This window comes from Aspergillus pseudonomiae (genome assembly GCF_009193645.1).
Source record: "Aspergillus pseudonomiae strain CBS 119388 unplaced genomic scaffold BDV37scaffold_43, whole genome shotgun sequence".
Classification (NCBI taxonomy): domain Eukaryota; kingdom Fungi; phylum Ascomycota; class Eurotiomycetes; order Eurotiales; family Aspergillaceae; genus Aspergillus; species Aspergillus pseudonomiae.
The window spans coordinates 92999-115142 of NW_022476035.1; the positions used below are offsets into that span (position 1 = coordinate 92999).

Sequence of the window (22144 nt, forward strand, 5' to 3'; positions counted from 1 at the left end):
TATGGTGTGAAAATAGAACGTGAAAAGGCTGGATCTAGAGAGAGTGGCCTAAATATAAGGCACTATAAATTGGATGATGGGGCTAATTTATATTGATTAAGGTTAGGCCTTGACGTAAAAGGTCACTAGGCGAGGGGCTCCGCATTGTCGAGTCCCGAATCCGTCCCGTTGGCCCAAATGGATTGAATTGTCACTTTCCCAAGGGTCCCGCAACGTTCGTGCCAAAACCCTACCTTTCCTTGGTTTCCACCTTCTTATTTGACCTCATTGAATTTTCCCCAAGCCAAAAGCAACTTGTCGACTACAGGCGCCCCCGCCTGTACAGCACCCAGTGCCAATTTGTTCCCCTCGACGACGCCCAGTCATGAAGCTTATGCGGATATAGCAAACAACAAAGACATGGAGAGAACACGGGTCGCTAAGGTTTGCTGACCGCCGCTTATGCTTCAAGTTTCGAGATCTCCTGACATTCTCCTCATCCGTGATTGCAGGTTGACGATGTGACCTTGGCGCGTCGTGGTGAACAGGTTGTTGGCACCCTCCACCTCACCCCTCATCATATCATCTTCTCCCATATACCGTCGCTGCCGGACAGTGCGCAACCTTCTGCTACGCCGATTAGACCAAGAGAGCTTTGGATCACTTATCCTATTATATCTTTCTGTACCTTCCGCCCCGCTCCGGCTGCTTCCCGTCAACCATCGTCGATCCGTCTGCGTTGCCGTGACTTTGCATTCGTTTGTTTCTATTTCGCCAGCGAGACGAGAGGCCGTGATGTTTATGAGAGTATAAGGCAGTGGACATGCAAAGTGGGGCGGATCGAAAAACTCTACGCTTTCACTTACCAGCCACCACCTCCCGAGCGGGAGCTCAACAGTTGGGAGTTATATGACCCATTGAAAGAATGGGCAAGGCAGGGGGTAGACCGGGATAACCATGGCTGGCGTATCTCTCGCATAAATTCGGACTATACGGTAATAACCTACTAGTGTGGCGGGTTTGATAATGTGGTTAACATGAACGAATTTCCTAGTTCTCCCCGACTTATCCTGCTCTCTTGCCGGTTCCGTCGTCTATTTCTGATAATACGCTGAACTATGCGGGGCGATATCGGTCTAGGGCTAGAGTGCCCGTGTTGACGTATCTTCATCCCGTTAATAACTGCTCGATCACAAGAAGCTCACAACCCCTGGTGGGTGTGCGTCAAAATCGAAGCATTCAGGACGAAAAGTTATTAGCTGCGATTTTCTCGACCTCTCGCTCTGAGAGACCGCTAGCAAATTTCAACCCAGCGCATTTAGATCGAGAATCTTCTAGTTCAACGCAAGGCGATGCAAATGATGAGACCGTGACTGATTTTACCAGGACGGAAGACTTGGAGGATGAGCTGTTAACTTCATTCTACGGGGACTCGGATGGCAAGCATCAGGTATATGGTGCTCAACAGCACAACTTGATTGTCGATGCACGGCCGACGGTAAATGCATTTGCGATGCAGGCTGTTGGCCTCGGCTCGGAAAATATGGACAATTATAAGTTTGCAACCAAAGCGTATCTCGGAATTGACAACATTCACGTTATGAGGGATTCCTTGAATAAGGTGATTGATGCCTTGAAGGACTCAGATGTCACCCCGCTAGGACCAAATAGAGACCAGCTTGCACGCAGTGGGTGGTTAAAGCATATTACTGGAATTTTAGACGGCGCGGGCTTGATTGCCCGCCAAGTTGGCCTTCAACACTCGCATGTATTGATACATTGCTCGGATGGGTGGGATCGGACCGGACAGCTTAGTGCTTTAAGTCAGATATGTCTTGACCCTTATTATCGTACGATGGAGGGCTTCATGGTGCTGGTGGAGAAAGACTGGCTTTCCTTTGGGCACATGTTTCGGCACCGTTCTGGACACTTGAACAGTGAAAAGTGGTTCCAGATAGAAAATGAAAGGATCGGAGGTGACTCCAGTCGTGGCTTCGGGGAGGCTGGCGGTGCGGGCAAAGCCATCGAAAATGCATTCCTTAGTGCCAAAGGGTTCTTCAACCGAGATAACACAAGTCGTGACTCTCTTCCCGAGTCCGATGGAGAAATGCAAAGCTACGATTCAGATACTCCTGGTCCTAAGAAACTCAGTTCCGCTCCAAGATCGGTTACCCCCGAAAAGGAGATGACGAAGGTGAAAGAGACTAGTCCGGTGTTCCATCAATTCCTCGATGCAACCTATCAACTGCTGTACCAATACCCGACACGATTCGAATTTAACGAGCGGTTTTTACGCCGGCTGCTATATCATCTTTATTCGTGCCAGTACGGCACCTTTCTCTATAACAGTGAAAAAGAGCGTGTGGAGTCGAAAGCGAAGGAGCGCACCCGGAGTGTGTGGGATTATTTCCTCGCCCGGAGAGAGCAATTTCTCAACGCGAAATACGACCCCCATATTGACGATCATAAGCGTGGGAAAGAACGCCTCATATTCCCCCGGCTCAGTGAAGTCAGGTGGTGGGCTGAGGCATTTGGTCGAACGGATGCGGAAATGAACGGCTTTCGTTCGACTGGATCTCCCCCTGCGCGACGCGAGAACATTGATGCGGAACGATCACCGGTGCTGACTGGCATTGAGATAGCCCAGGATCCTGTCACCAGTAGCACCGGTATGAAAGGGGCTCACAATGCTGCCTCGGCGGGCATGGCAGCCGTCACGTCGGGGATCTCGAGTTTGGCTTTCTCCAAGCCCAAGGAGAACGGGCAAGACCCCAAAAGTATGGGGCAGCTTGAAGTTGAGATGCAATGAACGAGTTAAAAAATAATGTTGGGTTTCAGGGCATATTGATGAATAGTGTATCTACAGGTGCTGTCTAGGTATCGGTCCGGATGCCATGGGCATGCATCCCTGCTTATGAATATGTGCATGATTGTGTGCTTGGCTTGTCAATTGTTTGCTCTTCAAATCTTCCGTTGTTCTCGGTACATGAGTAGAGAGATACAGCAAGGGGGGCGGTAAACCCATGATTTCCAGATTTGCGCTGGACTTGTCAGCAATATGAGCATAGCGAGATGGAAAGTGTTTCACTGAGACTGACTTGGTAGTACTCAGTACGTACTAGTAGAGGTAGATACTAGGTACTACTAGGTATGGAGAGCTTATTGCCTAAAGTGGTTAAGGTTCGAGTGCAGGACCCATAAGAAAAAGTGCCTGAGGCCACGGAACAGACTTGGCAGGCTAGGTCCAAAAAGGGAAGGGGCACAAGCGACGGCCCAGGGTTAACCCTATCACAGAATTGGGAAGGGGAAACCCTAAACGGGCAGAAACCCCACTAAAGGCCGACTGTTCAAAACTGATCGAGCGGCAGCCGACTATTTTCGCCTTTGAACGACATCCCAACTTTGGTGCTCCGCAACCACGTCCTCGGCCGTTTCTTCGACAACTTCATCCACCCAACAGAAACGCAATCATGGCTGCTGTCCAGGGAGCTATTTCGAAGCGCCGCAAGTTCGTCGCCGACGGTGTCTTCTATGCCGAGTTGAACGAGTTCTTCCAGCGCGAGCTGGCTGAGGAGGGCTACTCTGGCGTTGAAGTCCGTGTCACTCCCACCGTCACCGATATCAGTACGTCGCCCGATTGAGATTCCATTGCTATTTTTTTTTTTTTTTTTGAACTTGTTTTGCGGGAGGTCGAAATGAATTGAGCGATGAACAATGGAAGGGAAAACAAAGTTTTATAAGGAATACAAAATGAAAGAGGTGGAATGAATTGGATGTTTACTGGTGCAAAATTGTCGGAAGAGGATCAGACTCGAATGCTAACGGATGCTCTTTTTCTCTGCAGTCATCCGTGCCACCCACACCCAGGAGGTTCTCGGTGAGCAGGGCCGCCGCATCCGCGAGCTCACCTCCCTCATCCAGAAGCGCTTCAAGTTCCCCGAGAACTCCGTCTCCCTCTATGCCGCCAAGGTCCAGAACCGCGGTCTCTCCGCCGTCGCTCAGTGCGAGTCCCTCCGTTACAAGCTCCTCAACGGTCTTGCCGTCCGTCGTGCTTGCTACGGTGTTCTCCGTTTCATCATGGAGAGCGGTGCCAAGGGTTGCGAGGTTGTCGTTTCCGGAAAGCTCCGTGCTGCCCGTGCCAAGTCCATGAAGTTCACTGTACGTTCTCTCGCATATTTCGTGGAATCGTGTTTTTGTCGGCGAAGAAGGGCGGTGTGAAGAGAGGGATAATATGTTGCGGTTTTACCAAGGGAAGGGAAATCAACAGCATTGCTGACATAGATCTGGCTATAGGACGGATTCATGATCCACTCCGGTCAGCCCGCTAAGGACTTCATCGACAGCGCCACCCGTCACGTTCTCCTCCGCCAGGGTGTCCTTGGTATCAAGGTTAAGATCATGCGCGGTTCCGACCCCGAGGGCAAGGCCGGCCCCCAGAAGACCCTCCCCGACTCCGTCACCATCATCGAGCCCAAGGAGGAGCAGCCCGTCCTCCAGCCCATGAGCCAGGACTACGGTGCCAAGGCTATCGCCGCTCAGCAGGCTGCCGAGCAGCAGCGCCTTGCCGAGCAGCAGGCCGCCGAGGGCCAGGAGGGTGCTGGTGCGGAGACTTTCCAGCAGGAGTAATTGGTTTCATTTTCTTAGGCCCTGCTCTTTTTTCTTCGTTCCTGTCGTCCTACCTGATATCATTACCTGACGCAAATAAACAACTACATGATCTTCCATTTGGTTATCTTCCTCCGCTAGCAAGCTAGGAAAGGCGTCTTCCCGTCCCACAGCTCTGTTCCTGAATTCCTAGTGAAACATCTAGGTAGGAAAAGATAATGTCCGATACGAAACTAGGGGGCAAATAAAAAAAAAGCAATTTACGGTTCATCATGTGCAACGAATCATTAAATCACAGGAGAAACATAACCATGGCCGATATACAGTAGACATGAAAGTCCAAGCGCAAGTGACCGTTCATTTAATCGCCCTTGTTCATAGTCTTGTAGAATGACGACATGACAATTCTACCCAGACACATCGATCCGGTTATGATGTACACAGTAGTAGCAGAGTAAAGCAAATTTTGTATCAATATCACTTTTTGTTATTTTAAATGCTCATTCATGACATCAACTATCTTTCTAAACATATATCCGAACCATGAAACATCTAGAATCTACGCACGTTCGCTCGCTCTACCTATCATAGCTCATAGGAAAGCCTCAACGTTGAGCTCCAGCGTGCTGACTGGGTATTTCAGTTCGTACTTCTCCAACACCGTAGGGTGCAAGATACCGAAGGAACCAATGACGTGATCCTTGCCACCAATGCGCACATGGACAGACGCGGCGTGGCCGGGGAAGTAGGTTGCCTCTGGAATGTATGTTAGAAGAACAAATCTATGGCAGCGGGGTGATAGGGGTAACTAGAACTTACCATCAAGCTCCTCGATCCAGTACTGAGAGTCGTTCATACCGGGGTTCTCGAGACCCTCCTCGCCGGTGATGAACGCACTCTTGAGCATGGACATGACGCGGTCCAGAAGGCCGTGGACGACTTCGAAACCACTGTTCTTGCCGTACCAAGCGGCGGCAAAGTGTCTCTCGTTCCGGCTCTTACGCTCGAGAGAAAGGTCCTTGAATGCCACGTCGCTGACCTCGAAGATCTTCATGGGAACGGTGTGGTGCTTGTTTTCGCGAATGGTCTTCAGAAGACCAGGCAGGAGACTTGTGCGGACGACCTGGAACTCCAGTGTCTTGGGGTTGGCCAGCTTAACGGCAGTGTTACCATCGTCCTTGCGGTTGAGCCAGGCGAAGTTCTCGTCATGGGAGCATAGGATGAGAGGCAACACCTCAGACCAGCCTGCCATCGCAGCCTCAGTTCGGACAATGTCGGTGAGCTTGTTGATAGGTAAGGGCTGGGCGATGGTACCAGACTTGCTGGGGAAGGACCGCGGGAGGTTGTTGAAGCCGTAAGCAATGGCGACATCTTCCATGATATCTGCCTGGTGGAGGACGTCAGCACGGGTGGGAGGGATGTCCACGTCGATCAGGTCGGCGGATTCCGCGGAGGGCCTAGCGGTATAGGCCATCTTCGTCAGGATCTTCGCGATTTCCTCTGCAGAGAGGTTCAAGCCGCAGCACTCGTTAAGGTACGAGACCTCAGCCTGAGTTGTACGAGAAGACATATCCGGCGTAACTCTGGTCTCGCCGTTATGGTCGGAGACAATTTGGACCGGCTCAATTCTATGAGGAGATTAGACCATCGGAACTTGGAACCGGGAGGTGATAGGAGGTCTTACGTGAAAGGCTCCGAAGTATATTGGGAGAACATCGCAACCATCATCTTGTTGACAATCTCAACCTTCGTCTTGTCAAGGGCAGTAATCTCGATGAAAACGTTCTTAGTGTCCAGGGTGATCTTAGAATGGTCGCCGTTGATGATGGGAGGCAGTGAGCAAACTGTCCGCTTCGAATCGTAGATGACGGGGTAGACAGGGGAGTCGCGAATAATGTGAAGGTATTTACCCAGGTGCTTGTCTTTCTGTTTACAGAAGTAAGCATCTATCCTAACCTACCGCATACGCAGTAGCCATACCTCGTAGAAAGTCATCAACTCCTCTCCGTTCAATTCCTGGGTCTGGTTCAAAGGAACAAATTTGATATCTTTAGGTGGCAATGCCTCGTAGGTGAAAGGTCCTTGTATCGTATCCAAGTCGTGAGTACCGATCGAAACGAGTGTTCTTTGTCTTGCAAGGTTCTGGTGAAGCTTGTCTTGCAGGGCGATGAAAGATTCATAGCGAGCTTGATCGAACTTGATATTCCGCAAGATAGCACCAGAGACCAAGGGTCGGACTTTCATAGTCTTTGCCATATATCTTCAGCTTGAGTTCATCACGTTGGCACCTCTAAGAACCACTTACATCCTCCTTTACAATGATCTTCTGCAGCTCACCGTTTGCGGGCTCGACCAGTCTGTAGTTAGGCAGAGATTTCCGACCCAAGAAGATGTTGAGCATGAGGGCAATGCCCTCAAAGCACAGCATGTCATATCTGCAGATATCTCAGAATATATACCATATATATAAGTCACTCGGAGATCAGTGGGTGCGTACCGGTTGGCCGGGATTTCGATCTTGAGCTGAGGAGGCTCCTGCACTCCATCCACGATTGGTCGGTCTGAATTTGTTGTCTACAAGTTTCCGTTCAGTATTTCCATATTGCGACGGGTGGAAGGTAGAGGTAGGAGTCATTACATCTTCATCGAGCTCAATACCTGTTCAAACCAGTCAGCGCGGGCCCCGCTAAAAAACTACTCGTATAACTCCGACATACCGAATTCGAAGCACAACTCATCAAATTCCTCGGTGGTGTACCTGAAATAGAAAAAATAGTTATTAGCGAATGGTATGAACAAATTGGAAAGGTCTTCCCATACTCCCGTCCGAGCTCCTTGAAGAGCGCGGCCTTGTCGACCGAGATAGTGGGCATGGTGAGGGGTTGGGTATTTGCGATTCAAGGTCAAGAGATCGGGGCTCGAAAGGGTTCAGTAAGCCTCCCACGCACAGAAGACGACTCTGTGAAGTGACCCAAAAGTCCAATGGCAAGGTTGTCCGTGTGCGGGGTTCAAGTGATTGCGCTGAGTCTATGCCACCGGTGGAAGAGTCATCAAGTCCGTGGCACTTTTGTTCCCCGTTAGGAACTTGGGGCTTGACCCTCACGGCGGGCGCTGCGCCAGCCACATCTCAGTACACCGCCACCGATTTCACCCCTCCCTAAATTCATTTCGGGACGGCAGATTAACTACGCAGACGTCTTGCACCAGCCACAAGCCCCATTGCTTTCCCAAAGTCACGACCAACAGACCGTCACCTTCGCAAGATTCCTCCAGAACAAAGCTTCCCCTCCACTCGCAATCTCCGTCAGATATATTCCCACCTCGTTCTTATTTTCCATTGTCTTGTTTCGTGAACATTTTAATATTTTATGATACACTAACGCCAGACGATTGTTCGCTCGGTACCAGTCCAATTGTCGAGGTATGATACTGCTGCTATTCTTGCTCACTTGTCCTGCGGCGGCCCAAACCCCACGAAACCTCTCGCTCCGGGGTTCTTGCAAACCACCTATCCCTCCCTATACCACCGATATTCTTCCCGACAGCTGAAACTAATCCGCATTCGAGCAGCCTCCGCACATTGTCGTTACTTTATATGACAGCCTACCCTTTTTAGAAACATCCCTCCCCCCGTAATTATCGCCGCGTTCGCGTGATATCAGATCGACCAGTGGTCTAAGTGAGGACTTGGACCTGTTCCGTCCTCGCCTCTCTAATCGTCTCCTTTGTCCGATAGCACAACATACAATACAACAAATTCGAGATGGAGAGTCAGGGTGAAAACGACGAGCTCTACCCTATCGCCGTTCTTATTGACGAGTTGAAGGTATGGCACTCCGTCCTGATGGCGCGGCGCCTCTACAAATAAACGTCGACGGATCTAATCCCCGGCTTTTCTAGCACGATGATGTCCTTATCCGTCTCAACGCTATTCGCCGCGTTTCTACCATTGCATTGGCTTTAGGGGCTGAGAGGACCCGAGAGGAACTCATTCCATTTCTTGACGGTCAGTCTCCAGTCATCACTCGTGGACCAGCTAGGAAAGCGGAGCACACCTAACATGAGCCATCACAGATTCTGTTGAGGACGAAGATGAAGTTTTGACTGCGCTGAGCGAAGAACTGGGTAACTTCGTAGAATATGTTGGTGGTCCAGAATATGGACATGTTCTCCTTTCCCCCCTTGAGAACCTGGCGGCTATCGAGGAACCTCTGGTTAGGGAGAAGGTAAGATACAACAAAGAATGAATCGGTTGACCCTATGCTTACAGAGCCCTAGGCTGTTGAATCCCTCAACAAGATCGGCGAGCAGCTTTCCGAGAAGCAGATTGAAGAACATTTTATCCCTATGGTCCTACGTCTGTCGAAAGCCGACTGGTTCACCTCGAAAGTCTCCGCAACCGGCCTTTATTGCATTCCATACAAGAAGTCTGGCCAAGCATTGCAGCAGAGTCTCCGGCAATATTTCGGAGGTCTGGTACATGACGACACGCCTATGGTGAGAAGACAGGCTGCCAACAACTTGGCAAAGTTTGTCAAGGAAATGAAGACTCCAGTCGTCATTGAAGAAATGATACCCCTATTCCAATACCTGGCCAGCGATGACCAGGACAGCGTTCGCTTGCTTACAGTGGATATTCTTATCTCGATCGCCGAGGAGATCCCCAAGGAGCAGCAACCTAGCCACGGTGTCTTGTTGACATCCTTACGGAACCTCTTTGAGGATAAGAGTTGGAGAGTCAGATACATGGTTGCCGATAGATATGAAAAGGTACCTTCGAGCATTACATGATCAGTTTGCATCTATATGTTCTAATCAATTTTGCTAGATCGCCAAAGCTGTTCACGAAGAAGTTATCACTCGGGATATGGTACCCTCGTTTGTTAAGCTCTTGAAGGATACGGAGGCTGAAGTCCGTACTGCGATTGCTGGCCAGATTCCCGGTATTTGTTCCACGCCTTTCCTGAAACGGTTCCCGGGGCTAACCTGAAGATAGGCTTTTGCAGCTTGATCGATCGGGAAACGCTGCTTAATGAAATAATGACCAGCGTGGAAGACCTTGTTTCGGATCAATCTCAGCACGTGCGTGCGGCTTTGGGTACTCAGATTAGCGGGCTTGCCCCAATCCTTGGAAAGGAAGAGTTAGTACAACCAACTGTCTTGAAGATGATAACCAGTGAAGCTTACAACTATTGCCTAGGACTATCGCTCACCTTCTCCCTATGTTCCTCCAAATGCTCAAAGACGAGTTCCCTGATGTCCGTTTGCACATCATCTCGAAGCTGGAGTTGGTCAACAAGGGTAAGCGTGGAATTTGGAGACATAGTTGTACCATCTAACATTTCATAGTTATTGGCATTGACCTGCTGTCTCAGTCGCTTCTTCCCGCTATCGTACAACTAGCAGAAGACAAGCAATGGCGTGTCCGTCTTGCTATCATCGAATACATCCCTCTCCTCGCCAGCCAATTGGGAGTCAAGTTCTTCGACGAGCAACTCAGCGATCTCTGTATGAGCTGGCTCGGTGACACTGTCTTCTCTATCAGAGAGGCCGCCACGCAGAACTTGAGAAAACTCACGGAGGTATTTGGGGTTGACTGGGCTAAGGGCTCTATAATCCCGAAGGTCATGGCCATGGGACAGCACCCCAACTACCTTTACAGAATGACAACTTGCTTCGCGATCTCCGTACGTATATGGCATATCCCGTGGGAATGCAAATTCAGCTAATATCCTCTCCAGACACTCGCCCCTGTCGTCTCCTTAGATATCATTGAGAACTCAATTCTTCCCATCCTGGACAGATTGGTCACTGACGAGATTCCAAATATTCGATTCAACGTTGCCAAGTCTTATGCTGTGCTGATTGACACATTGCGACGCCTGCCAGCGGAGGGCACTTTGGCTAACATGGAAGGGAAGACAGCGACGCCATCGCCGCGTAGTCAGGACCTTATCCAGCAGAGAATTATTCCCAGCCTGGAGAAGCTTCAAGGGGACGACGATGTGGATGTTAGGTACTTCGCAACAACTGCTGCGGGCGGTAATGACGAGGTTATGCAGACTTCACCGTAGGCTGTTGACCTAGCTAGATAGATGCTCCCACGCTGTATGAAGGCCTTTCAGTGCGAGTGGGAAATGATACAACGGCAATCACACTACTTTTGGGAGGACTGTCAATTTTGTTACCTTAGAAATGGTCAGAGTATCTGACTGGGATGAAATGCTTAATGGCGTTTTCAATGTAGAGTTTTCTTGGGCCATTGTTCAATAATCGTGCAGAAATCCAATAACGCCACGCCTACTAAACATGTTTGACCTCCCTCAACGTCCATTTCGCCGTCACCGAGCACTACTCAGTATTACGAGCCTCTCGGTATTTACTGAATCATGTGATGTGGGGACTGGCCACTGGTAAGCAATGCATAACTAAGACAACCAAAAATAGTTGCCATACCTGTTACCAAGTTCGACTACCTACCCTTCCACTTTTCTTGCTCTCTTTCTCTGAAGGTTGCTTCACTTTCCAATCCATCCATTATAATTCGTGGTGACGATACCTCTGCAATGTCATTGCAGTGGCCTTGGCACTTTGTTTCGGTTTCTCCCACGGAGAAACAACATCGCCGCGAGCTTCTAGATCTTCGCGGATATTATGCACAATGCTCGTTCTTACTTCTGATAATACTTGTACGGGTATATAACAGCTACTTTCGAACTGCTGATAAACCGAATGACTCCCGCACCCGCCGTAGGCAGAGGTCGTGGTGGGATCTGCCCCCTTTTGCAAACTGGACAGAGACGCGTAAGCAGTATACTATCTGTATTGCCTGGTTGGTGTGCCTGTTAGGCCTCGCAGTATGGAATTCTGGCAATGGTAGGCCAGTTCCCTTTACCTTGGGGCCATTGAATATAACATGCTTTCGCCCCCTTCCCTTGCCAATATATTTATTCGCATCCGTCAAGTCCGGTGCAATTGGAAAACCGAGACAAAGCTAACCATGACACAAACAGACTACCTACATCTCACCAAAGCCCTAGGTCACGTAGCTCTTTCCCAGCTACCCTTCCAAGTTCTCATGGCTCCGGCGTTCTATCTCAACCCCAACGGCCCAGCCACGCCATCCACGATGTCCATCTTGACATCTATTTCGCAACCAGCACTGACTCCATACCACCGCCTTTTCGGCAGGATAGTCATGTCCCCATTACTAGCCGGACATGCCGCGTTATACCTAAACTTCTTCGCCCAGTCTAGTCATCCAGATTTCGGCTCTTTGCTCGCAAAGCGGATCCAAGATCCGGACGTTCAGTGGGGATTTGGCGGTCTGACTTTCGCAGTCATGATCCTGTTGTTTGTCCGGCCATTGCGTACTGCCTTCTGGGTGCAATTGTGGCCATCCTCTTCTGTTAAGGCTAGGAGGGAGGTGTTTTACTATATGCACGTTTCGCTAGTGGCGTTGTTGTGTGTTGCGGCGTATTTCCATGTGGCTCAGGCACAGATCTTCGTGATTGAGGCTTTGGGTGCTTCAGCTCTCAACGGGGTGTGTGGTTTGCTGCTGGGGTAGATGACACATCTTATGATGTGTCTATGGTATTTTGCGAGCTTGGTTGCATGTGTAATATATGAGAATGGTGCCTGAGGAATAGACTCTTTGGTTCATGGGAAACTGTGGAAGTTGTAGGTTGAGTGAGGATGCTGCCGGGGAGGATGGACGATCCAGCCGTTGAGGTGCCTCAAGGATCAACAAATCTAGTTTAGATCCTAGGGAAGCGACCGTTAATATCTGGTCTGTTCGAGAGGTTAATTACAATATAAGTGGTAGTATGCACAATATATAGAACTTCCTTATTGATACTCATAAAATATATTATACTTCAGCATAAATGATAATAGCCCTAACTCGGACCTCGTAGGGCGGCGCATGTGTTAGTAGGCTGTAATAGATCATTAAGTTAACTAATATGAGTTTCTACATACACATAAATTCTCGCGGGGTTTTACTTATTAATGAGCTCATATGGTATAAGGGTGCAAAGATGCATCATTGACAGTACGTGTGACGGTAAAGGCCATCTTCATTTTTATGGTAGGGTTGAAGGGTAGCTTCAGATAGTTTTTGTATAGAGTTTCCAGCTTCCAGCTAAGCTGCACTCAACATGCTTCAGAAATACATTCCCAGAAATCGCGTCACAAATCATTCCAAAAAGTCTTATGAGTCCATATGAATATATATGTTTATAGTGATGTACCTTACAAATCTCAGGTTAATACTCCATTACCAAACAAGAGTACTTTGTACTGTTTCTATCCAATCTCTTGAATAGCATAGTTTCATGTCGTCCTTATTTGTTAAGTATGTCTCAGTATGCTGATTCATTCCTCCGTGGTGAAGAACATTGGAATGCTACTAGTACAGCAAGGAGAAAGGGAGGAAGGAAATGGTCTTCCGTTTATAGGATCCAGGCCCTAGAGGACAAGGGGTAACTACTAGGTAGTAAATAACTCAACTTGAACAAAGAAAGAAGGTCTATATACCTCGAGGCACGGGGCAATCCATTTTCAACCGCCTTACTGCAAAGGGCTTAGTGGCCACAGCCCTGACTGCACGCCCCACCAGCAGGGCCAGGATCGTCGCCAGATCCTCCCCGCTAGGATCAACATCGTTTCGGGGGAAACCGACTAGGAACAGACGTCCGTGTATTGGGGTCATCGGTCGCTAAAGGTTGTCGTCATTCAATGAGGTCAATTTGACCGCTTGATGATTCCGTGTGTCCAAGAGTTGTTCAAGGTTCTGATCGTTCATTTCATTTTCATAAATCCAGAACACCTTTGATGGCTTCACAAAAGAACAGGCGACTCTTGGCGTCCTTCAACCGTGTGGGGTTTCTGTTTTGAGCCAATTGTTTGTTGACTCGAGGTCGGACAAAGGTATCTCGCCCTTGCGCCTTTGAACGCCCCCTTCGTTCTCCCTTCCTTGCCGCATGAAGACAGGCATTGACCATGTCCTTCGTTCATAAAAATCGCATCAATGCTTTTGCCTCGTTTTCCTCCATGCATAGAGAATCCCCTCCAGGCGGCAGGATGCGGCGCCAACGCCTGGTCGTCTCGTTAGCAACCCTGGTCTTTGTGTGCATCTCCCTTATTCTACTTAGAGACACAACGGTTCCTCGCTCGTCCCACGGACTCAGTGCGCCATTCGAGGCAAACCCTTTGCCGTCCTCTCACCCGCCCTCTCCTTCGCTCGCGGTGCCAAATCCTATCGAGCCCTCAAAAGGTCGCCAAGCGCTTCATCCACAAAATGTCCACCCGGTGGCCAGTCTCATTCAAGATGCTGAGCAGGAGTTTACCCACTTGCGGTCGCGACAATCGAAGACTTTGGCCGATGCGGTGAACGAATATCGCCGTCGATATAACATGCATCCTCCCCCCAACTTCGACAAATGGTTTCAGTTTGCTCAAGCAAAAGGAGTTCAGCTAATCGATGAATATGATACTATCTACCATTCTCTACTGCCATTCTGGTCTCTAGAGCCGAAGACAATACGAGAAAGAGCCCATGAAGCCTTGGGATATGACAACGCGATGATCGGAGTTCTGATCAGAGATGGCAAGGTTACGCACACGGAAGGGGGCCACGAAGGATATGAATGGCAGCAAGATGCAACTGCTGACATGCTGAAAAGCTTTATTCAGTACTTGCCGGACATGGATCTAGTATTCAACACCCACGATGAGCCCCGAGTGATTGTTCCCAGCGACGACCTCCAAAGACTGGTTAACTTTGCCAAAGATCACGCAATCCCCAAGGCTTTCCACAAGCAATCACTGGTGAATAAATGGTCAGATAAGCCTGCCGACCTGAACAAGGGCGACCGGGTTGATGAGGTGCGCACCACGCGCTTTAACCGATTTGCGCATCAACCCACCTGGACAAGTTCTCGGGCTTCCTGTCCACCAGATACCCCTGCACGTTCCCTCAATGAGAGTGAGCCAGATAATTTGGAGGTCTATGCGCATGGTGACTTGGGGTTCATCTACAACACGACTGCTTTTTCTGACATATGTAACACGCCTTCTCTTCGGTATAAATACGGCTTCTTCGACCGGGCCAACGCATTCGACGTGGTCCGAGACCTGTTCCCAGTGTTCTCTCAAAGCAAGATCTCAAGCTTTCAGGATATACTCTACCCTAGCCCGTGGTACTGGGTTGATAAGGTACCGTATGAAGAGGAGAAGGATCACAGTTGGGATGCGAAGGCCGACAAATTGTACTGGAGAGGCTCCACAACCGGTGGGTTTGCGCGGGCAGGCGGATGGCGACGTCAGCATCGACAGAGATTCGTCAGCAATATAAACACTCAGAGCATAGCGAAAGTGTTGTCCAAAAATGGCAATGACCAGTGGGAGTTAAATGAAGTCAGCCGCGACCCTTACCGCGAGCATTTCGATGTCAAGTTTACATACATTGGCCAATGTGACCCGAATGACTGTGCTGCGCAGGAAGAATTCTTTGTTGTGGGTGAACCAGCCGGCCAGCAGGACGCTTGGGCGTATAAATACCTGGTCGATATCGATGGGAATGCTTTCAGTGGCCGTTATTATGCCTTTCTGCGCAGCCATAGCTTGGTTTTTAAAATTGCCATCTTCCGCGAGTGGCATGATGAATGGCTCAAGCCATGGGTCCATTACGTTCCCTTGAGTTTGGCGGGCGATGAGTATGTGGAAACTACGAGGTACTTTGCTTCGGAAGAAGAAGGTAGGACCGCAGCACCACGATTAGCTCAACAGAGTCGGGATTGGGCGCAAAAAACCTTGCGCCGTGAAGACTTGGAAGTCTGGTTTTTCAGGCTCTTGCTAGAGTGAGTGTTTTCTCCCCACATGATTAGACCGTTCCTAACGTTGGTCGAATAGATACGGGCGCCTAGTCGACGACAATAGGGAGAACCTGGGATTTTCTCTTTGATGGACGTCTGTCTGACTGATCTCGTTCATCATTTATCTCACGATCCCATGTATGGCTCTCTTACAGTGCATTTTCATTTCTTTCCTTTGTTTTGCTTTGCTTACATTTATGACTACTTTATGCCCTGTACAATACCCATGACAACAGGATCGCGAATTGGCTGGATGCATTAAATGGGAGGCGTTCTGGTGTTTTTGTATACTTACTTACCGTCAATGCATTTGATCGGCTATCTATCTTATACCAAGGATCTTTATTAGTTCTGTTGTCATGGCAACAGAAACTTAGGCAAATGGGCGGCTTTTCTGCGACGGTTTATCTCAGCAAGCTCAGACCCTCTGACGAGGAAATTAGAACGGTCAGAGGGTCTGAGAAACGACGGGTCTACTCCAGAATATTTTTATTGATAAATTGTATCTCTAGATTTCTTACTTTAAGCAACAACTCATCTGACTATACTAGTAGAAGTCACGGGGGTCGAGGCTCATATATATAAGTTTGCCTCAGTCTGTCCCTCGTTCTAAGCCGAACTGAATCCTCTTATATTCTCGAACTAAAAAAAAAAAAAAAAAAAAAAAAGGTGGGCTATACCCCCCACCCCCTAAATTTTTGGGTAATCAGCTAACCAAGGATTCATCAGCTAGGACTAGAACATGGACAAGAATAGCAATGCTAAATCCACCTCCAAGAAGGGCAGCATTTGTCACCAAGTTGATGCTTTAAGTCTTGATGGGGTGGATTACAATATCAAAGGGTTGCCTCTGGAGGAAATTGTTCAAGACATAGCAAACGATATACCGGCGGATGCGATGAAGAAGAAATGGGGATTGGATGAACGCAAGATAAATTGATCATGTCTCAAGTCGCATTAATATCTTTTCCTTCCCACTATTGTTCTGGTAATAGGTCTTCACCTGAGCGATTATGATTTAAATTGATGCATTCGTGCGGCTCCAGATGGAGGAGGAGAGGAAAGAGATACACACACGGTTTAAATTCCAGCCGGTTTACGTAGTGAAGTCATAGTGTAAGGCCTACATATACCGATAATGCAAGTCTATTATGGGATAGGTATGCAAAATGCACTCTATCTCCCCATTAAAGACAACACATTCGGGCCTTTATGAAGAAGGCTGCAGATTTTAGGTTTAATAGTGAATGGTAGGCTCACTGGCCTGAACAGTGAGGCAAGAAGAGTACTGTACTCCACAGAATCACATGCGCCCCAGTGATGCCAACCCGTTTAAACCTCCCACCCGCAGCCACTAAAGCTAATATATAGAGAAGAGCTCCTGGGTGGCGGAAAACTGCTCCTCCTTTCTTGAAATTATCCTGAGCTTCAAAATGCACTCGTGATCTCCATTTCCAACGTGTACAATACCCCACAGTATTTGTTTTCTAAAAGTAGAGCTGAAGTTTGCTGTCGATTACCTCCTCCCCCCCGGCGCCGTCTGTCGCTTGGACCCTGAACATCTGATTCCTGCCATCGTGTAACGGGGGGCCCGCACGCCTAGTGATGCACAACATGGCTACTGCATTGTCGGGTATATTGAAACATGCGGTCGTGTTTACTTATGGGCTCTTCACTTTGATTCTTTACGGACTCACAGCTTTATGGAAGGGGTACTTTTTTAGGGGGTCGACCGAGAAAGAGAACCTGGAGCTGCAGCTGGGTATGTGGTGAATCGTATCGCCCAATTGTGGTTGGTATTTCTCCCACTAACCTGTGGACTTTTTCAATAGCTCGCGATCGCTTCTGGAATCTTTCGAAAACTTGGTCAGGCTTTTCTCACTATTGTATCACCTTGCGAAATGGCTTCAGGTTCCATTATGTTTCTAATGACCTCCCCGGCAACCCCGCAGCTGATAAACCATTGATTATACTTATCCATGGATTTCCTGATAGCTGGGCGGTATGGCGCCACCTGCTTAAATCGAAGGCTCTGCAGGAGGCGGCCACTTTGGTCGCAGTGGACTTACCTGGATACGGTGGTACTGATAGCTTAGAGGAATACTCGTCGACGAACGTGCTGGAAAGCTTGGCAGGTTTTATCATCGCTATCAGGGCAAAGTACAGGATCGATACTGATGCCGGTGCGCGCCAAAGAAGGACCGTGATTGTGGGCCATGATTGGGGCTGCGTCCTTTCCATGCGCCTTGCCGCCGAAGCTCCTCAGTTGGCAGATCGATTTATCTTAAGTAATGGGCCATTGGTATGTATATCTAATGAAAGATGATGCTACCTACTATGGGGCTGACTTGGTCTACAGGTCAGCATGGTTGCCTCCAATATTCGCCGATCGCTATCTTCGTCGCTGAAAATGTTCAAAACGGCCCTGCGTTCTCCAATTAATTCTCGCTCGACGCTTTGCAAAGCAGTCAAGTCGCTGAAGCCAGTTGCCCGCCAGCTACTGCTTTCAGGGTATATATTTGCGATGCAACTTCCCATGCCCTTCGTTGTGTATTTGGGTACAGGTGGCAACTATTCTTTCTTGAAATTGGCCCACAAGGGATCTTATGGAAACTCGCCATTCAGTCTCGAAGATGCTGCTGAGTGTATGGCAAGCTCATTGGGCCCGTCCGTGGAGGAATGCAGAACACAGACGCCTGATGGTGAGGGATACCCTGCTTCCGTTGTAAAGGAGCGCGCCCTTGGCAATTTCCAGCACATGGCCCGTTACTATCGGGAAAAGGCGGCTACTTCGCGCTGGCAGAAATCTATCGAAACGATTGCCGATCTGCACAGCATCTCGGGGGGAAATGAGCTTCATCGAGCTAGTAGCGGGGCTGGACTATTTGACGATGGGCCGACCGGTGTACTGAAAGCCCATTCGACCATTATCTGGGGCAAAGCTGATATCGCTTTGGATCCACAAATGTGCTTAAATGGGTTTTCGGATTATCTGGTCCGTAACAGTCAGGTGGTTGAGCTGCCCCGGTCTGGGCATTTCACCCCACTGGAACGTGAGAGCTGTGCTGCATTGATCCGAGCTGTGGAATGGGCCGCTGGAGGTGAGCAGGAGGAAATCGGAGCTGCGATTCAGAGAGATTACCCGGATGCGGTCGTAACGGTCCGAAAGTGAAAACAAAACGCCTCCCTTGACTGGGAACGGGAATAGTACTAACCTAAGTGGTCGCGATGTCGGGGCTTTGATGTTTGCTCTTTGTGTGCGTTTCCTTATGCTTCTTTGTATGACTGACTGGACAGCGCCGCGGGAGTAAGTAACAAATAACGATGGGCGATAACGGGGGGCAACTATTATGGAAAGATTGAGAGTTTGCTGATGAACGGACATACTTAATGATACCCCTGCATACTAGTAATGAAAACACGGGATCTGAGCGCCCGTGGCACGGGTTCTCGACCGGACTTTTTGCTTCCAAGCTTCCAACTTCTTCCTGCCTCCGTTTACTTGGAGCTTCTCCGCTTTTCCCCTCATCGTCCGATTTCTTTCAATTTCAGGTACCTGGATAAGTAGTCCGATCTACAGCTTGAATATCTACCTTGCTATCACTACAGCTTATGCCTTATACATTTTGCCCACTGGCCGTAATGGCGCGATTGTAATCTGTCCTGGCGGGATGCCGTTCCTACAGCAATCCACTTTTCGTCGGATCCATCATCATACAAGCTTGCTCTTGTTGGCGTATTTTGGTGGGCGGGGTTAGGAGCCCCTAACGTCACCTGCCTCACTGGGAAATCATACATTAATACCCCCAACCTACTTTTGCCGATTCACTTGTTTACATCCAGTTTTCTACCTGTAAAGTAGAATCTCAATTATCGACGGGATGGCTAGTACAGAGGGCGCCGTGTATTGCACGGTATGTTCATACCTTTTCTAAACCCGAAGGACTTTTCACAACTAACATCAATCGCAGCTTCTGTTGAGTGACCACTATCTTCCTGGTAAAACCATGGTATCTCGGCGACTGCCATTATATCTTGTCTAATCGATTAATTGGCCTCAGGCGCTGTCGTACTGGCCCATTCTTTACGCGACAATGGGACGAATGCCAAACTGGTTGTCCTCTACACGCCTGATAGCTTACTACCGGCCACAATTAGGGAACTCCAGGTATGCATCCTGTTCCCTCGGTCACACATCTGGTCTCTGCTGCAAGCATTTTGACTGGAGCCATTTAGTCCGTATACGACGAACTCATACCCGTCCACATAACCTCGAACCACACGCCAGCGAATCTCTGGCTTATGGAGCGACCGGACCTCATTTCCACATTTACCAAGATCGAGCTTTGGAAGCAAACACAATTCAAGCGTATAGTATACATCGATTGTGATGTTGTGGCTGTCAGAGCTCCCGATGAGCTCCTGGCCCTAGAGGTAGACTTTGCGGCAGCTCCCGATGTGGGTTGGCCAGATATCTTCAACAGTGGTGTAATGGTTCTTCGGCCCAATATGCAGGATTATTTTGCTCTGAAAGCGCTTGCTGAGAGGGGCATTAGTTTTGACGGCGCAGACCAAGGGTTGCTAAACATGCACTTTCGAAACTGGCATAGGCTAAGCTTCACGTATAATTGCACGCCCAGCGCAAACTACCAGTACATTCCCGCCTACAAACACTTCCAGAGTACAATCAATCTAGTCCATTTTATCGGAGCTCAGAAGCCGTGGAATATGTCGAGGCAGGCATCCCCAGCCGAATCACCATACGGCCAATTGTTGGGACGATGGTGGTCTATTTACGATAGACATTACCGCCCTGTCACGACGGTAAGCTTCCTTTTGCATTGTGATTGTTGACTGCGGTCAAGCTGATAAATTCCCCAGGTACCAAAAAATGAATGGGTTGATGCGTCTGTCACCCCGGAGCGTAACGTTCAAAGCCATAGAGAAGATTCTGAAACAGTGCCGCCACCTGTGCAACCCGTCTCCTCCATTTCACAAAAGCTGATACCAGAAATTGTCTATGAGCGACCGTTGGAAACGCACACAGAGGTATCATTCGAACACCCTCCTGTCACGCAGGCGCTGCACAGGAGTGACGAGACAAGTGTATATGCGCCCCCTCAGGCGCAGCTTTGCCAGGAGAGGGAACATATACCTGGTCCTGTGGTGACACCTGCTGAGGCAGAGCGACCTATCCAGAAGGAGCATCATGATAGCAAAAGTGTGCAAGTACCGATTCTGAGTGCCGTTCCACAATATGTCCGTGGAGAAGAACATGTTTCAGCGTACATACAGCCACATTATGAAACACCGATTGGCTCCCATGTCGAGCAACCTTCCGGGATGCAAGCCAACATGCCAGTCACTTATTCAGTTCCTCCAGATGCCGCACAATCTCAAGCTTACCAGCAATCAGAGGAACACCCGCCTGAAGCGGGTGAACACTCGCAACACTCGCATAAACCTCCCCCAAGCCCTGAGCCCCAGGAATTTGAGCCCCCGAGGACGCAGTGGGACCCAGCTCGGTGAGTTACTTTGATAATAATTGCAATGGTTAATCTCTGAAGCTTACTCTCCTTAGGGAACCACCACCTCTCAATACAAAACCAGAAGGAATTGCTCTAGAGTCAAAAATATATACTATGTCAGAGGACAAAGAGCTTTTCAAGCCCCCTCCATTTTACCCCGAAGCTCCGAAGAATATGTATTATGAAGTACCTAGCACCAAACCGGAACCAGAGAAACTTAGCCAGATTTTTCCTTGGGAGAACCAGGCCCCCAAGCCGACCCGAGTTTTCGTGGATGACGACCAGCTATCGGTTTCTATACCTAGCTCTTTGCTCTCCCAAATCGCTCCAGAAGAAACTCCCACGTCATCCCTGGGATACACAGCCTCCTGGCCGACCGAGAAACCATCCGAGTCATGGGACAACTACTCCAGGTCAAATGCATGGGATGATGTTCCAGAAATACAGAGATACATTCAATCCATCGCACCACCTAGGAGGGCCAAAGTCCAGGTTATCGGTGGCTGGGATGGCCCTGCGAACCAGCGAACTGCTGGCGCAGTGTCCGGGATGCGGTTAACGGACTTCCCTAGCGAACAAGAGCGGCCCAGTCTCCCCGTCACCCCAGCCCCTATTAGGAGACCACCGCCTTCTTCCAACGTCCCAGACGATGAGTCTACCTCGGCGCAGTTACCCATTGCCGAGGGCGTGCCAAACCAGGAAGAATGGGTGGGTGTCACGGTTGATGTGTTTTTGCATCTCCTGCGAGTGACATACTTATATTGGTACTTCACAGAACCCGTCAACACGCCTCGAGGAACTTCGGCGGCATCATTCTGAAGTTTTAGAGAACCCGGATCTACTTCTCGAGCGGATCCAGAGAACAGCAAGGGAACGTATGCGTAGGTATCCATAATGAAGGAAAGAAGATGATTCAGCCTTCCGGGCTCACTCTGTTTCCGGTTTTCATATTTCGTCTCTGTTTTTATCACTACTTCCACTGTATATTCCTATTGTACAGTATGTTACGTATATGAATCGCCCTGTCATGCAACATGCATGAAGGTCAAGTTGTCCATGTCTTTTTTGGGTAAGAAAGGACATGTTGGCTAGCAGCAGTTGACTATGTAGCATAGCACGATTGTGTATGTCTCGCCTGAATACTTCTGAATACTC

General features: G+C 49.1%; 8 protein-coding genes across 8 annotated transcripts; 7 read left to right on the forward strand and 1 right to left on the reverse strand.

The window, feature by feature from the left end:
• The first annotated feature begins 189 nt into the window (after positions 1–189).
• Positions 190–3340, forward strand: BDV37DRAFT_251068 (phosphatidylinositol-3-phosphatase YMR1). Its single transcript, XM_032082255.1, has 3 exons — positions 190–423; positions 492–974; positions 1034–3340. The coding sequence occupies exons 1-3, from the start codon at positions 400–402 to the stop codon at positions 2786–2788; spliced, it is 2262 nt and encodes a 753-aa protein (XP_031940401.1). The 5' UTR covers positions 190–399; the 3' UTR covers positions 2789–3340.
• Positions 3309–4786, forward strand: BDV37DRAFT_148273 (40S ribosomal protein uS3). The gene is made up of 3 exons (XM_032078928.1): positions 3309–3603; positions 3824–4137; positions 4273–4786. Exons 1-3 carry the CDS (start codon positions 3450–3452, stop codon positions 4603–4605), a joined length of 801 nt encoding a protein of 266 aa, XP_031940402.1. The 5' UTR covers positions 3309–3449; the 3' UTR covers positions 4606–4786.
• A 265-nt stretch (positions 4787–5051) lies between these two features.
• On the reverse strand, positions 5052–7626 carry BDV37DRAFT_251072 (phenylalanine--tRNA ligase subunit beta). The gene is made up of 9 exons (XM_032082256.1): positions 7405–7626; positions 7302–7342; positions 7223–7242; positions 7082–7158; positions 6890–7019; positions 6565–6831; positions 6269–6510; positions 5404–6212; positions 5052–5340 (listed from the first exon to the last, which is right to left on the reverse strand). Exons 1-9 carry the CDS (start codon positions 7455–7457, stop codon positions 5177–5179), a joined length of 1803 nt encoding a protein of 600 aa, XP_031940403.1. The 5' UTR covers positions 7458–7626; the 3' UTR covers positions 5052–5176.
• A 433-nt stretch (positions 7627–8059) lies between these two features.
• Positions 8060–10860, forward strand: BDV37DRAFT_251076 (protein phosphatase 2A structural subunit TPD3). The gene is made up of 9 exons (XM_032082257.1): positions 8060–8410; positions 8485–8590; positions 8659–8810; positions 8863–9354; positions 9413–9527; positions 9581–9725; positions 9785–9885; positions 9934–10271; positions 10326–10860. The coding sequence occupies exons 1-9, from the start codon at positions 8348–8350 to the stop codon at positions 10656–10658; spliced, it is 1845 nt and encodes a 614-aa protein (XP_031940404.1). The 5' UTR covers positions 8060–8347; the 3' UTR covers positions 10659–10860.
• Positions 10852–12416, forward strand: BDV37DRAFT_251077 (putative metalloreductase Fre8). Its single transcript, XM_032082258.1, has 2 exons — positions 10852–11460; positions 11598–12416. The coding sequence occupies exons 1-2, from the start codon at positions 11151–11153 to the stop codon at positions 12149–12151; spliced, it is 864 nt and encodes a 287-aa protein (XP_031940405.1). The 5' UTR covers positions 10852–11150; the 3' UTR covers positions 12152–12416.
• Positions 12417–13290: 874 nt separating this feature from the next.
• Positions 13291–15834, forward strand: BDV37DRAFT_251078 (putative capsule-associated protein CAP1). The gene is made up of 2 exons (XM_032082259.1): positions 13291–15446; positions 15499–15834. The coding sequence occupies exons 1-2, from the start codon at positions 13588–13590 to the stop codon at positions 15548–15550; spliced, it is 1911 nt and encodes a 636-aa protein (XP_031940406.1). The 5' UTR covers positions 13291–13587; the 3' UTR covers positions 15551–15834.
• A 936-nt stretch (positions 15835–16770) lies between these two features.
• Positions 16771–18742, forward strand: BDV37DRAFT_148429 (alpha/beta fold hydrolase). The gene is made up of 3 exons (XM_032078930.1): positions 16771–17223; positions 17294–17763; positions 17821–18742. The coding sequence occupies exons 1-3, from the start codon at positions 17067–17069 to the stop codon at positions 18631–18633; spliced, it is 1440 nt and encodes a 479-aa protein (XP_031940407.1). The 5' UTR covers positions 16771–17066; the 3' UTR covers positions 18634–18742.
• A 442-nt stretch (positions 18743–19184) lies between these two features.
• Positions 19185–22053, forward strand: BDV37DRAFT_148431 (glycogenin). The gene is made up of 6 exons (XM_032078931.1): positions 19185–19375; positions 19433–19460; positions 19523–19629; positions 19698–20285; positions 20343–20986; positions 21043–22053. Exons 1-6 carry the CDS (start codon positions 19343–19345, stop codon positions 21806–21808), a joined length of 2166 nt encoding a protein of 721 aa, XP_031940408.1. The 5' UTR covers positions 19185–19342; the 3' UTR covers positions 21809–22053.
• Positions 22054–22144: the final 91 nt, after the last annotated feature.